The 15,137-nt window shown below is 41.9% G+C and overlaps 1 protein-coding gene across 1 annotated transcript in view; it reads left to right on the top strand.

Moving 5' to 3' along the window:
- Positions 1 to 15,137, top strand: part of itga1 (integrin, alpha 1) — a 56,959-nt gene that overhangs the window by 32,290 nt on the left and 9,532 nt on the right. The window contains exons 6-17 of the mRNA XM_074618802.1: positions 1,073 to 1,200; positions 1,891 to 2,039; positions 3,678 to 3,828; positions 4,062 to 4,236; positions 4,485 to 4,558; positions 6,840 to 6,987; positions 10,913 to 11,058; positions 12,151 to 12,294; positions 12,408 to 12,659; positions 12,762 to 12,892; positions 14,503 to 14,678; positions 14,781 to 14,932. Coding sequence (XP_074474903.1) covers positions 1,073 to 1,200; positions 1,891 to 2,039; positions 3,678 to 3,828; positions 4,062 to 4,236; positions 4,485 to 4,558; positions 6,840 to 6,987; positions 10,913 to 11,058; positions 12,151 to 12,294; positions 12,408 to 12,659; positions 12,762 to 12,892; positions 14,503 to 14,678; positions 14,781 to 14,932 — 1,826 coding nt within the window. The remainder of the gene's footprint in view (positions 1 to 1,072; positions 1,201 to 1,890; positions 2,040 to 3,677; positions 3,829 to 4,061; positions 4,237 to 4,484; positions 4,559 to 6,839; positions 6,988 to 10,912; positions 11,059 to 12,150; positions 12,295 to 12,407; positions 12,660 to 12,761; positions 12,893 to 14,502; positions 14,679 to 14,780; positions 14,933 to 15,137) is intronic.

Below are 15,137 nucleotides of genomic sequence, written 5' to 3'. Positions count from 1 at the left end.
CTCTGTGGCCCTACCCAGCCCAGCCCTTCTGCCGCGCTGCATGACCAAGTTAGGAGACAGTTTACTGGGCCTGCACTCTATTTCCCAGGAAGGAAACAGGCTAGAAAGAACCCGAGAGTAAACAGTCTACAGTCACATTTCTCTTTTTCTTTCACCATCACTTTCTCTGGCATTCATTTAACAGAAACCAACACATACGCGACTGATCATATAGTGCTGCAAAAAAGTTATTAACATGTTCCACATTTTTTGCTGCATTAAAATAGATGCAAAAAAACTGACATATTATATTTACATTTATATAAAATCACCCTCTGTTTAAAAGTATATAAGTGGCATTAATATTCAATAACATTGCAAATTCCCCTACTAATTCCCGATTAATAAAAGGTTAACTCATCTTATCATAACATGATTCAAATCGAAATGTGTTTCTGTTTATCACTGTCAAACTGGTCTGAAGTATTTAGGTTGAAATGTTTTAGAGTATAAATAGTTCCAATTACATCTAAGAGTACAAATGGTAGTAAGCATATGCTTTATCTGTGATTATGAGGGGGTTCAAGAAAAAGTTTGAGAACTACTGTTCTACATAAGTGGTATAACATTTTAAATCGTGAGCTGTAGAGGTTGAACTATTCCTTTAAAATACCTAAAATTATCCAGTAAGTCAATAAAAAAATAAATAAAATAAGAGTAAAACACAACAAACATAATATTGTTTTTACATTAAATGTCCCATTCTGTTAATAATCTCGCGACCCCTTCAGATTTAACCTGCAACCCCTTGTGGGAACTGCTGCTCTACATTATTACATTTTTGATTCTCAGCTACTTTTGCGTGTCTGCTGTGGGTACAAGTAAACAGGAAGAGGACTCCATGTGTTCTGCATAATCTAATTTAATTCTTTGGAGTGAAAGCAGCAATTTTTTATCGAGACCAGCCGTCCAGCTTTGGAAAAGTTTCAAGATAAAATGTATAATGTGTATAAAAAAAACGCCAGTCTCCTGTAACTGCATGCAGAGAAATCCAAACTTTATTAATAAACTATAATTTCTGTGTTTGTCCCAGAGTGTGCGAAGGAGCTGGACATTGTGATCGTTCTGGATGGATCTAACAGCATCTACCCCTGGTCCAGTATCATCGATTTTCTGCGACGTTTCATTGAGAACATTGAGATCGGTACTAAACTCTCACAGGTCAGTTGCATGAATAAATGATTTTTGAGGACTCTCTCTTTTTGTTTAAAACATATGGGTGTAGGCAGTGTTAGACATCAGGTTGTGGAATCAAACATGGATGAATGGGTTATATAATATTAGACATAGAAAGAGGATGAATGAAGGAAAATACTATTTGCTGCCAACTCAGTTTTTTATATTATATTTGATGACTTAAGTGCGCTCCCGTTATGGAATCTTCCACATGGTGCCAACAGTGAGAATAAGTGTAACATGTCCTTCATAAAGCAGACTTTATTATGAACTGAAGCCTTGAAAGTAATTTTAGCTTTTGCCTTAGTAAGTTATACCTTGAGTGTATTTCTGTCCACTTGCCTTGGATCGCTCCTCGATTGGGTGGTTAGTTTTTATTATGGTTACATTGATCTGGCTTGGAGCTTGTGGAGTTTTCCAGAGGGGAAACACTGGAAAGTCTCCTCGCTGTGGAGCCCGGTGGTTGTAAGTCACATCTTCCATGGCTGCTGAAGTCCTCTGCCTTCTGTATAAAGAACATTGTGTCATATCAACCCCACCAGTGCCGACCACATCCTCGGCAGACTGTCTGGGAGGGGAGGCAGAGAAGAGAGAACATAGAAGGAGAGAAAAGGAAAAATGAAGTTCAATGTAGGATAACGTTTATAAGAGGGTGTATGTGTGTGTGTTTTCCAGGTGGGGATAGTGTCCTATGGTGAGACTGTGACTCACCGTGTCAACCTGAGCCAGTTCGACAACACTCGTGATCTGCTGGATTTCGTTGAAGAACTTCCTCAGCAGACCGGCTTCAAAACCATGACTTTCCTGGGCATCGATACCGCCAGGTACTCATCATTAACCCCTCCCTTCTTCATTTAGGTTAGCCTGGCTACTCCGGGCCACAGTTTTTGATTACATCATCATGGTCTGGCAAGGTTTAATAGGCATTTGAATGGGACCGTGTCATTTCAAGTTGGCTGAGCAATGGGCAGGCTCCTTAACTTAGAAATCAACATGAAGCCTTCCTATTGGTCAAACACATCGCTCACTGTGCTGTCATTGGTCCGATTTCTCCTAAACTATCCAGCAGAAGTTCCCTGATTGGTCCAACATGTATCTGGTCAAGAATAGTGGATGTTTTCTAAATCTTGTAGCGAAAGCTGAGCTTAAAGGGGAGCTCCATTGATTTTACACATCAAAGTCTGTTTACAGGTGTCAGGAGGCATTGAAGACACATTGAGATCCGATCGCTCAGACCACATTCAGAGGTGTTCTGGGCCACATATGGACACATTCTTTTAGCAGTGTGTACGCAAATATGTCCTGGACCACATTGAAGGACCGCCTACTCATCTGACGTCCCGCTGGGATGCGCGGGTCTCTGTGCTCCTTGTGTGAATAGACAGGCGAGAACTTGTCTGCCTCACAGCATGGAAACGGCTTCTGTTGCTCTACTGTATTCTGTCGCTACAACTGTATTTTATTAAAATATATCTTATCTATAGGCTACATGTGTACAGACTATCAGAGTAGGCACAGGAAGTGCATTATTATCATACTGTCAGAGATGTGTCTGGGTTTTTGTTCTGGTGCTCTGCACGGAGCTGACACCCGCCCGCCCGAAGCTCTGTACGGCGCTGTTGCCTGGCAAAGGCTGGGGACCGCCGGTACAATAACCTTTTATCTTGATGTTAATAAAATTTAGCCAAATTCACGAATATGTAGGATATTACTACTGACATTCCTATAATATTACATCACAACATCTGCTGTATTAGCCATGTGTTTAAGTGTTTATTTGCATATAGAGCGGGGAAGTGAGATCCGATCTCAAGTGGTCACTGGAGACTCATGTGGAGACGCATTCTAATGCCAGGTGTGAACAGACGTAGTTAAAGCTGTCTTCTTGTGATCAGATCACTCAGGATGCATGTTAATGCCAGGTGTGAAAAGGGCCTTAGAAAGAAGTGAGCTTATCAGACTTCTGCAGCTCCTCATCTCTCCTTGAGGCTCGAGCTACTAGCCGCTACTAGCTTACCTTGCAAGGCAGCTGGATTCTCGCAAGAAACGCAGGATCACATATCATACAAGAATCCATCTTGTTAGGCTTCACTTAATGCTTTTGTGTCCGGCAAGCCAGATCATAGACTAATCAGCATCCTGTGAGGAGCTACTGGCAGCTACGAGCGTGGCTTAGGTGTGTGTGTGACGACACAGAGAGGCGAAAAAAACAATGTAGATGCTGCAATAGCATCAGTTATATCAGAACTGGAAAGTATTTCTTCATTGAAAGACGAACAAAGAACGGCACTGAAGGTGATGTTTTCTCTCTTTTCCGGACTGCCGTCTGCAAGAGTTTGATTGACAGGTGGTTCATCTAATCATCTGCCAAGTATTTTTTGAAAGTGCCTGCCCTTTTCCAACACATGCTCCATCAGTTTCTAGTTTTTTTGACTGATTTCTGAAAAATTTTTATCAATCAGGGAAGAGGCCTTCATGCCGGAGCGCGGCGCCCGACCTGGGGTGAAGAAAGTCATGGTGATTGTGACTGACGGAGAGTCACATGACTCATATAATCTGGGCAAGGTCATGAAAGACTGTGACGATGATGACATCGAGAGGTTTGGCATCGCTGTGGGTACAAACTGTTTTCACGGATTATGTTAACAACTACAGTATGTATTGTGATTTATGATCTTAGGAGGGAACATGTTGTGTTTACTGTACGGATCAAAAAAGCTACATCATTAAGATTACTGAACATTTTCTTTAACAATTGTTTAGCCGTCATTTAAATCAGTTAGTTATTCACTCTGTTATACTTTTTAAACCCTGATGTTATTAAGATTGTTCATCATTTTTTCCAGGTTTTGGGAGACTACAATCGTCAGAACAAAAGTTCAGAAGAAGTGCAGAAGTTTATCAGGGAGATTGCGTCCATCTCCAGTGAGCCGTTACACGACCACTTCTTCAACGTGTCTGATGAGGTGGCGTTGTTGACCATTGTGGATGCTTTGGGAAGCAAGATTTTTGCTTTGGAAGGTAAATGTTGTCCCTGTAAACAAACAAAAATGCATGCTCACCTTCCTTAGTAGTCAATCAAGTATCAATCTTTTCATTTTAGGCTTACTTGATGTCACACTATTCCTTTTAAGAGGACACTAATTTTCGAGAAAAATACTCTCTTGATTCAACAATTAATCAGTAATGTTAAAATGAGATAATAACATTTCATTATGTGCTGTTTATTTTTATATAAAAAAGGTTAAAATGAACTTTTCCATCCTCAGCCACAACTGGTAATTTCACCTCCTCCTTTGATATGGAGATGTCCCAAGCTGGGTTCAGTGCGCATACTTACAAAGTAAGTCTAAATCCAATTATTTATGTGATGAATACACAAATACCTTATAAGTAAAAGTCAGTGGCTTACTGTAAATTCACTAAATAACACACGGAATGACAGAGGAGTGCATCATATCTGTAGATCAGGGCACAGTTTACACGTCTGTAGGCGTTTAGTTTGAAAAAGGAACTGTTTATTTGATGTGCTTGCGTGCGTATGTGTTGGCATGGCTGGATGTTTGCTCAACTAATGAACTCATCCAGACACAAAGCCACAGTGCTATCTCTGGTGCATCTTCAACCCTTTGGTGATTCACCTCGGTCAGGAGAAGTCTCCAGACACAGCCTCTCTCTGTCCTCACGCTGCTGCAGACTTCAGACTGATCGTGTTTGGTCTGATTGCATGAGAGTGTGCTAGACAGTCAGAGAGAGTTCGAAAGGCAAACACGAGGCGTGTTCAGCACGAGAGACAGCGAGGGAGGTTCAATCAGATGTTTGTTCACTACTATAAAAACAACTGGAGTTCATTCATTAGGTATTTCCTATGTCTATTCAAAGACTTCTTACGCATCTCTTCCTGCTCCTGACTCACGTTTATCACCTCTTCAATCACCGTGTCCGCTGTCTCCGTGGCTGCAGCGGCTCATTCAACCGGACGCGACCAAACTGAGTCGTTCCGCTGTGTGTTAAACCCGTGAGGCCTCACTTTGAGGGTCAGTAGCGGGAAAGAGCCTCTTGACGCAGTTCATTGTGACTAATGATGCATGTCATGTCCTGTTTGACCCCTCCCCTTCCTATTAGATAACTCTGTTTCCTGTAGATTAAAAAAAAAGATTGATTTACGTTTTGTTTCTGTTTTGTTTTCTATTCGACTATATTTTATTTTAACAGAGCCGGCCCTGACTAATTTGGTGCCTTAGGCAAGATTTTGGCTTGTGCCTCCTACCTTTTGTATGCTTGCAAAGCGCACCCTGTACTGCATGCAGGATTGACAGCCTCTTAACCTGCTTATAATATAGCTACCATATTGACCTTGATTGTGAGACACCCTATTTTGTTCAAGACTCCTGCCTGTCTCATTGATCAACATGATCTTAAAATTGGAAATGTTCTCCTCCTCAGTTCTTGGTTTACTTGGCCGACTTTTAACCCTCTGAAAATGATCTGATTGGCATTAACATTACTGTCTTTTTTTTGCGGGTTTCAGTTTTTAAGACAGTGGACATAGAGTGGTATCATATGAATCTTGAGACTGCGATGAATCCGTTGATACCAAACATGTCATGCTAGCTTACTGGGAAAAGGGGGTAAACACCTCACTGGTAAACGTCAGTGTTATGACCGGCTGGTTGTACCTCCTCCAGCACTTGGTGCCCGACGCACAGCGCATGATGCGTGTGTGCCTTGTGGCGGCGCTGTATTTTATCCATGTTATTGATTTTGTGTCTAATTTCTAAGAGGATACATTATTGATTGACCTGTCAATCTTTTATTTCCCATAATAATGAGTTAATTTGTAAAATAGTGAAAATGCTTATCACAGTATCCAAGACCCCAAGATAATTATTATTTTTTTTATTATTATTTTTTAATTTACAATGATATAAAACAGAGAAAATCAGAAACTTTAACTTAAACTTTAACAATTAATTGATTATCAAACTTGTTAATTTATATTCTGTTGATTGTGAATAATTGTTTCAGCGCTACTATTTTGTCTTTTTTAATAGTGGTGGAAAGTAACTCAATACATTTACTCAAGTACTGTGCTAAAGTATAATTTTTGGACTCATACTTAGTATTTCCATTTTTTGTTACTTAATACCTCATCTCCACTATATTTCAGAGGTCCTTTTTACTCTTTATTTGACAGCTTTAGTTACTAGTAACTCAGATTATATATGCAAATATATGTTTAACAAATACAATATGTTTATAGATTGATCTACCCAAAATCCACCCAGTGCTTACATGGTAATGCATCAGTAATAACACCCCAACAATATATATTTATATATAATAATATGACACTCTGAGAGGGGCCTTTCTGCATAATGAATGCTTTAACTTTAAGTACATTTAATGATAATACTTCTGTACTTCTACAAATTTTGTATGCAGAACTTTTTTTTTTTACATTGTGTTAATGTTTAGGATTTGAGTACTTCTTCGACCACTGTTTTTGGACCACTGTAAAGATGACAATAGTATTTTGTACACCAATCACTAACAGAAATCGTCCTAATTCTTCTAATCTCATATCCGACTGCTCCTGATATCGGCTCTGTTGTCTCCTGTAGGAAGGCGTGCTACTGGGAGCAGTGGGAGCGTATGACTGGAACGGGACGGTGGTAATGCATACTGCTACAGGAACAATCATTCCAGGGAAGACGCAGTTCTACGACCCAGAGACTGAGGCCGGGTACGAAGGACTCGCTGGGTACCTCGGTGAGTTCACTCGTAAAGTCTTAAAGGCCCTGAAAACATAATTTCTCATTCAGCTTCTTACTGTGAGTGGAGATCCACGGATGTATAATAGGAACTGGATACAGGACTCAAAGATGGTGCCAAGTCACATGAATGAAAATTGCTCGTCGGGTGCATAAGCCAAAAAAGCGTTGTAGCTTCCAGAGCTTCTGCGTCGTGCGGCCCACTGCACATGTGCTTTAGTGTTTCTTCCGCCCATGCGTTCCTGCAAAAACACAAAAACATACACCTGTTAATAAGCTGGATAAAATGCAGAGAATACAGCTTTTGCTCGTGCATGAAGAACTCTATAGTGTTTTTGTGTTACACAGAGAGAGAGGAACTAGATCTTTCAAGAGATTAGGTGAAATTTTACAGCTGCAGAATAAATATAGAGTTGCATGGAGGAGTAAGATGTGTAATTTGTTGAACTCAGATGCCTCGGTCTCTTTGTCACATAAATAATACACAGAGGCTTTTCTCTCCGTCCTGCTGCCTTTTATGGCCCGTAGAGCAACCGCAGCATCTTAATATCAAGTTATTTAATCAACATGTCATTAGAAAGAGCACTGGTGGGTCCAGGCTCGCGTACTGTAAACTCAGCTGCTGGCACATGCTCAATGAAGCTCATGCGTAAATTCAGACAGGAAGACTGGGGGTGCAAGCTCATTCATTCTCATTCATTCTGGTTCTCTCTCTCTCATGGGCTATTAATATGTCAGCTGATTATGGGCGTCTCTCTTTTCAGTGACCAATCAGAGCTTGCCATATCTCCCTCAACCAATAACATGCTGCTGTCAAAAGTTTAAAAACCATTCTCCTCTATGAGTTTTCAGTGTCAGCATTCAGCACTAACGGACGCGAGCAGCTCGATGCAAACGGCAAATAGTTCACGTACTTTAATCCAGTCTCGTGGCATAACAAGCGACGTCTGATCCTCAGCAGAGGAGTTTCTCCTCCCTCTGGTTCACTGCTCAGGCAGCATCATCTGCTACTCCAGGCTACAAACATCGCACTCGCAGTCTCGGGTAATCCAGCAAACATTATGCATTCAGCTCATATGCTCAGGCTCGTGCCTCATCAGCGTTTTTCAACAGCGTCTGGCTTCTTCATCACAGCCGCCTCGTCACTACGTTCATCCTACCTCAAGCCATTCATCTAAGGTAAAAGCTTCACAAAATTCACAGCCTCATATTACCTGGCAAGAGGCCACATATCACCATCGAGGAAACGTCGTCATACGTTTGAATAGCTTCAATATCTATGCGTCATTCATCTCGCTCCGCATTCAGTCAGAGTTAAAACATCCCGGGTTCCTCACAGAAGAACCGACGTGATTCAAAGTTATCGATAGTAAAGAGAGCTCGATGCAAACGGCAAATAGTTCATGTACTTTAATCCAGTCTCAGTGGTATAACCAGCGACGTCTTATCCTCAGCAAAGGAGTTTCTCCCTCTTGTTCACTACTCCAGGCTACAGACATCGCACTCGAGGTTTGGATAGCTTCAATATCATGCATCATTCATTCCGCTCCGTATTCAGTCAGAGTTCAAACATTTTCGGGTTCCTCACAGAAGAACCGACGTGATTCAAAGTCATCTGCTCAATAAATCCACAAGTTCAGCGGGTACATCAAACCGGTGGTCTCACGGGATCCAGTACTTTAACCAGCTGTCTTTTAACTAGTTTTCGAGGTGTTTGTTCAAACTGTAACACTTTTCATTCTCTCGGCGCATCACGGCTCAAAGAGAACTAATACCGTAATAGCGGTGCGCTCTAATTCTACAGCGTACATGGTTACAGACTCTGGACTGAAGCAGCCTTCTGTTCCTAAAATCTGTGACATATATCAAACTTCGGTTTACTTGGGTAATCTCGAGTCTCGTATTACGGTAATAAGCACTGCAAGTCTCATACGCTGTTTTCATGCTGTCTCCATCTAGTGGCGCTTGTACGTTCCCACAAGTCCTGTGTAATTGGACTTAAATGCAAGTTAATACATTATAGTCGTCATATGAGTTAAAATTCAGAGTCAGTATTGGCTGCATTGGGAACAATTCCATAACCTTTCAGCATATAGTAATTCAAGTGTTCTGAGAGATAACTAGACTTCTGCTCCTCCTCATGGCTCCGTTTTAAGGCTTAAAAGATCTAACCCTGGACGGGAGACTTTGACCATCAGAGAGCATTCCTATCGGGTGTGCTCCGGTCATGTGAACAGAACTCGTTGTTCCTTCGCCAAATTCACAATGGCGGCGGCGTCACAAACCTTCTCATCTCACAGCTAAACTGTGCACTACAAGATGATCTGAGAAAATATGCGGAAGAAATAAACATTAACGTAACAGAATATTGATTCATGACAGCCGGGTCATAGACGACAGAAGGGCAGCAGACCTCAGATCAGCTCTTACTGCCTGTTTCCTCCCGAGTTGAGGTCTTGCAGATGCGTTGGGAACAATTACAGATAACAGTACACTACAAAATGTTTATGAAAACATTTGAGAGAGAAGTAGGCATTACAGTAACAGAATATGATTCATATAATCATAAACTGGTCTGAAAGTCGGTAGGTGTTGGCAAAATGAACGTCTCGTGGCTCTCATGGACGGCAGCTGGAGGCAGATTCAAAACCATGCTCGAAATAAATAAATAAAAGTCACATCGTGGTAAAGGAAGGGCAGTGCCTCTCGGAAACAACGAAGCCTTATGGCTAATATATATATGCGATGGTTGCGACAAGCTTCGGCGTTCCGACGCCGGGAATGCGAATGCATTCGACGAATGCATTCGACGTGGAAACAACGTCACCTCTGGCATCAACTCATAACCACGGTGCAGCTACGGTTCAACTGGGACATATGGCTGGGGACGCGTCGCCTTCTGACATATGCTCGATCACACGATCCACTTTAAACAGTGTTTAGTCATGGCTGACCTCATCTCAACATCACACACACCTGTGCAGTGGCATAACGGCATACATTCTTCTTCACGAGCAAGCAAATTACACAGTCTCAGTTTCCACGGACACGTCATCCGTGGGGTTTCTTTTGGGGGAGAATATAACGGTACGGTCTCAGCGCCAGCCTCCCTCTGGCTCCAGCGTTCATCATAGGCATTCAGTCAGCATTCAGCACTAACGGACGCGACCCTCCACCACCCCATCACCTCCAGATTCATCACATCAGAGTAATCCTGCTCCACTTCATTCATCGGATCTGCATCAGTCTTCACCACCACCACCACCACCAGTGTCTAGACCCGGGGGGAATATTTCTACATCCTACTACAGCTTCACTTCCCCTTTATTATTTCCCATCCTATGTGTCTGTACAATCATGTCTCTGTCATGTCCTGTTGTTGTTATATTGTTTTATCTGTCAATGTTTTAATTGATCTTTTTAAGGGTCCTCGGGTGTCCAGAAAGGCGCCACTAAATAAAATGTATTATTATTATTATTATATGCTGGTCTTATGACCTCTCTATTGCTCTGGTCTATCGTGACCTCCTTATTGCTCTGGTCTATCGTGACCAGAGCAATAGACCAGAGCTAAATCGCCAAAGAATGTGCTATTCATAATTTGTGCACTTTGTAATAAATCATCATTTAATTCATAAGAGTCTTCCCTGATTGAATACCTAATGGTCTGACTGCAGACTTTGTGTGCTTGTCTGTGAGTGTGTGTGTTTGTGTGTGTGTTTTTGTGTTCCTGCCAGCTTCCAGTAGTGTTTTATAGTTTCCTCCACACAGTGAGACGTAAACAACTGGCTGTCGCATTTAAAAATACCCTTCAAAGAGAGTTGTTTTTCTCATGACGTCATTAAGTGCATACACTGATGTTTATGTATAGTATGCATTGACTTTAATACAGTGTATACATGTGTATGTACATGTCTCTGCAGGCTATGATGTCGAGTCAGCATCCACCCCTGATGGAGTGCTGTACATCACAGGTGCACCGCGGTACAACCACACAGGCCGGGTTGTTATCTATCGTCTGGATGAAAAGAACAACATTGTCATCTCACAGATACTGAAAGGAGAACAGGTGAGCCCATTGCAGTTTGGTGTTTGGGCTACTAGCCTTTGTCTAGTTCTGTGTATTTTTACAGAGAAGACGTCTTTTATCAATCAGACTTTAAAGGGGACATATCATGAACGACTCACTTTATCAGTGCTCATACATCTGGGTATCTGGAGTATCTACCAACCCACAAACTGTGAAATAAGACAAACAGTTTTTTGTGGGCTGTCTAGATCAGAAAACATGTGATTCAACAAGCCATTCAGATGTGGCTACCCTTCCTATGTCACATGCAGGCTCATTAGAATATACTGCTCACAGCTTGAGAACTACCTTTGCAAAGGTGCACCATATTTTTCTCACAAGCCAATCAGAGCAGAGTGGACTTTTTTTGAGGGGCGTCTTAAAGAGACAGGCGCTAAAACGGAGCGTTTCAGACAGAGGGTGAATACAGGTATATTCAGACAGACAGTATGAGAAAAACTATGTGTTTTTATGCCTCCATGCCGGTGACAGCCGTGGCCAGATTCATTATGTTTTCGGGTTGTCCGTCCGTATGGACGTCTGTACGTACATAAGTCCATCCGGTCCATTCTCGTGAACGCGATTTCTCAGGAACGCCTTAAGGGGCTTGGACTCACTGATTAGATTTTGGTGGTCAAAGATCACTGTGACCGTATGTCCGTCCCATTCTCGGCACAAACGTCTACTTGGTCATAACTCAAAAATTCATATGCTAATTATGACAATTTAAAACAAATGTCTTAAATGATGAAGTGATGACATTTTGGACGGACATGGATGCAAACTGCAACTTGGCAAGGTGGTAATTCTAGCTTGAATATTAAAGCATGTAAACATGTTCTAGAGGAAACCCAAAATACAAGTATGAACCTGGAAATGAGCATGATATGTCCCCTTTAAAAATGATACGATAATATTGTATTCATCCTGAGGGAAAGAGGTAAGAACATCTTGATGTGCAAAACACAACAACATTGGACAAAACACAGTAAGAAAATAAAAATGTTGCTCTATTTTTTTTTGGTTTTGTTGTTGTGTTCTGAGTATTCTGAGTTATCATTGAGTTTTCTGTAATGTTGTTGTGTTTTGTAGATTGGTTCCTACTTCGGCAGCGTCCTGCAGACTGTCGACGTGGATGGAGATTCCTACACGGACATCCTCTTGGTCGGAGCTCCGATGTACATGGGCACAGAAAGAGACGAGCAGGGACAAGTCTACGTCTACAAACTCAACCAGGTACAGAAGATTCATTCAAAAGAAAAACTGGTGCTTTTGTGTGTGTCTTTCACTAAAAGAGCTTGTGTCAGATTGTGATGGTGCACCCACTGATTGTTTGTCTCTTTGCTCAGGACGACAAGTTTGAGCACGAGTTCACTTTAAAGCCTGTCAATCAGTCCTGTTGCACCGCCCACTCAGCCAGCTGCACCAATAAAAACGAACCATGTGGCGCCCGGTTTGGTACGGCCATCGCAGCTGTATTAGATCTCAACCTTGACGGGTTTAATGACGTGGCGATCGGGGCCCCTTTTGAGAACGACCACCGAGGGGCCGTCTACATCTATCATGGAGATAAGACGTCACTGAAAGAGAAATTTGTGCAGGTAAGAACAATGTCAGTGCTGCATTTATGAGAAATATGCCAGGTTGAAATAAACCTGAATTTTCCTTTAACGTGCTCTAATTGGTTCTGTGTTTCTCGTTAGCGTATCCCTGCAGGTGGGGACGGTGTAAAGGTGAAATTCTTTGGCCAGTCCATACATGGAGCCATGGATCTCAATGGAGATGGAATCACTGATGTTGCCATAGGAGGTCTTGGAGGGGCTTCACTATTCTGGTGAGACATGGCCCATCCTCACATATAAACATTCCACCTGAACCATTACCAGCAGCGGCGCCCGTATCCCGGAGACTTCGTCTTACATGTCCGGTTTGCATTGTCTTACCCGGGTTTAGACAGCTGTGCGTGTCCCACTGGGCTTGTGGACTCGAGACCAACAACTTCCTAATGATCTCTCTGTTTCAACCCCTGGCTGTTGGACAACCCGCAAAGTTTTGAAACATCAGCCCACACCATGATTTAACTTCCCAGGCAGACCTTCTCCCACACTGTCTACTGGCAGAGGCTCAGCTAAGCTGTGTGAAAACTTCATCTCCCAAGTGGCTTAGAGTTTAAATAGGATTTGGCAGCAGGCGGCTGTTCTTCCTGGACTGTTGGCTGTGTTTTAGAAAAACTCAACAGTTGATGGAGAGAGTTGAGTCCAAGTTTTATGCTCAAGATACATCCGTTTCTTGTTCCTTCCTTTGAGAAAGGAGTAGGGCTGCCCCGTCTTATTCCATTAGTTGACTAATCAGTTGTTTTGGTCTCAGTTGACTGAGATTTCTTTTAGGGCTGTCAATCATTTAAAATATATAATCGCGATTAATCACAAATTAATCACACATCTGTTCAAAATGTACCTTAAAGGGAGATTTGTCAACTATTTAATACTCTTATCAACATGGGAGTGGACAAATATGCTGCTTTTTGCAAATGTATGTTTATATTTATTACTGGAAATCAATTAACAACACACAACAATGACAAATATTGTCCAGAAACCCTCACAGGTACTGCATTTAGCATAACAAAATATGCTCAAATCATAACATGGCAAACTCAAGCCCAACAGGCAGCAACAGCTGTCAGTGTGTCAGTGTGCTGACTTGACTATGTCTTGCCCCAAAACTGCATGTGATTATCATAAAGTGGGCATGTCTGTAAAGGGGAGACTGGTGGGTACCCATAGAACCAATTTTCATTCACATATCTTGAGGTCAGAGGTCAAGGGACCCCTTTGAAAATGGCCATTTTCCTCGCCAAAATGAAGCATAAGTTTGGAGCGTTATTTAGCCTCCTTCCAGACAAGCTAGTATGACATGGTTGGTACCACTGGGTTCCTTTAATATGATGCCAGTATCTTCACTCTAGCTTTAAAACTGAGCCCCCTACAACCTAAAAATCGCAAGTTGCGTTAATGCGTTAAAGAAATTAGTGTCGTTAAAATGAATTTGCGTTAACGCGTTATCGCTTTTTTTCATGCTGAATGACTTATTCCAAGAAACGGATGAGCACATCTCTACGCACAGCTTTCGCACCTTGTGTTGTTGTTGTGATTCCACAGATGTTTGTGTTTAGCCGTCATGATATCATTACAGTCTGTTGGTACTTAAACGTGGAAACATTTCCAACTCTTCAGCTTTTAACATACTTTGCCCCATTGAATAAATAATTTATAACACACTATAATGTAGTTGTAAGAAGATATAAATATTTATTCATGTATTTGTCAATGAATGATGATACAAGTAGATGCATGCACACAGTTCAACACACACACATATTGCACCAAACGACAGCTACAGTTATGTTTTCTAGAAATTGGCATGTTTGCTTCATTTCCCCAGGTCCAGAGATGTTGCAGAGCTCCGTGCCAACATGACTTTCGACCCTGTTAAAATCAACCTGCAACAGACTCAGAACCAGTGTGAACACGGCGGACGCAAATCTGCGTGTGTGACAACTGAGGTGTGTTTCGTCTACAGTGTCAAATCTGACAATCAGGACGTAAACGCTGCTGCGGGTGAGTCATTCAGCATCCTAATTCATTCATTTCTCTGCCGCCTCACTGTCAAAGATGTTGTGTTTCATTACTACGTGTTTTCTTTACTGTCGTGCTCTGCAGAGATCCGCTACCATCTGACGCTGGATGCTCTGCGTGCAAAAGCCAGGGCCTCATTTATTGACACGGACGATAAAAGTGATCGCAAGATTACCAGGACATTCACCATCAAAGACAGAGAGAGAAAATGTGTGCGAGAAACCTTCATGATGTCGGCAAGTACTCTGATCTTAATGATGTCCACATGGGGTTACTTACAGTTTCTGACCTGTACGAAATCAACCCCAAAACTATGTTTTTAACCCTATATCCACAAGATGCAGTAATCAGATCAACTGGATGACTACAAGTTCATTCATGAAAGTTATATTCTAGGTTTATTTGAGATATAAATAGTGTTTTGAGCCAGAAAGGAGACAG

This window comes from Sebastes fasciatus, chromosome 19 (assembly GCF_043250625.1).
Source record: "Sebastes fasciatus isolate fSebFas1 chromosome 19, fSebFas1.pri, whole genome shotgun sequence".
NCBI classification, from domain to species: Eukaryota; Metazoa; Chordata; class Actinopteri; order Perciformes; family Sebastidae; genus Sebastes; species Sebastes fasciatus.
This window is presented reverse-complemented; position numbering and strand designations above follow the sequence as displayed.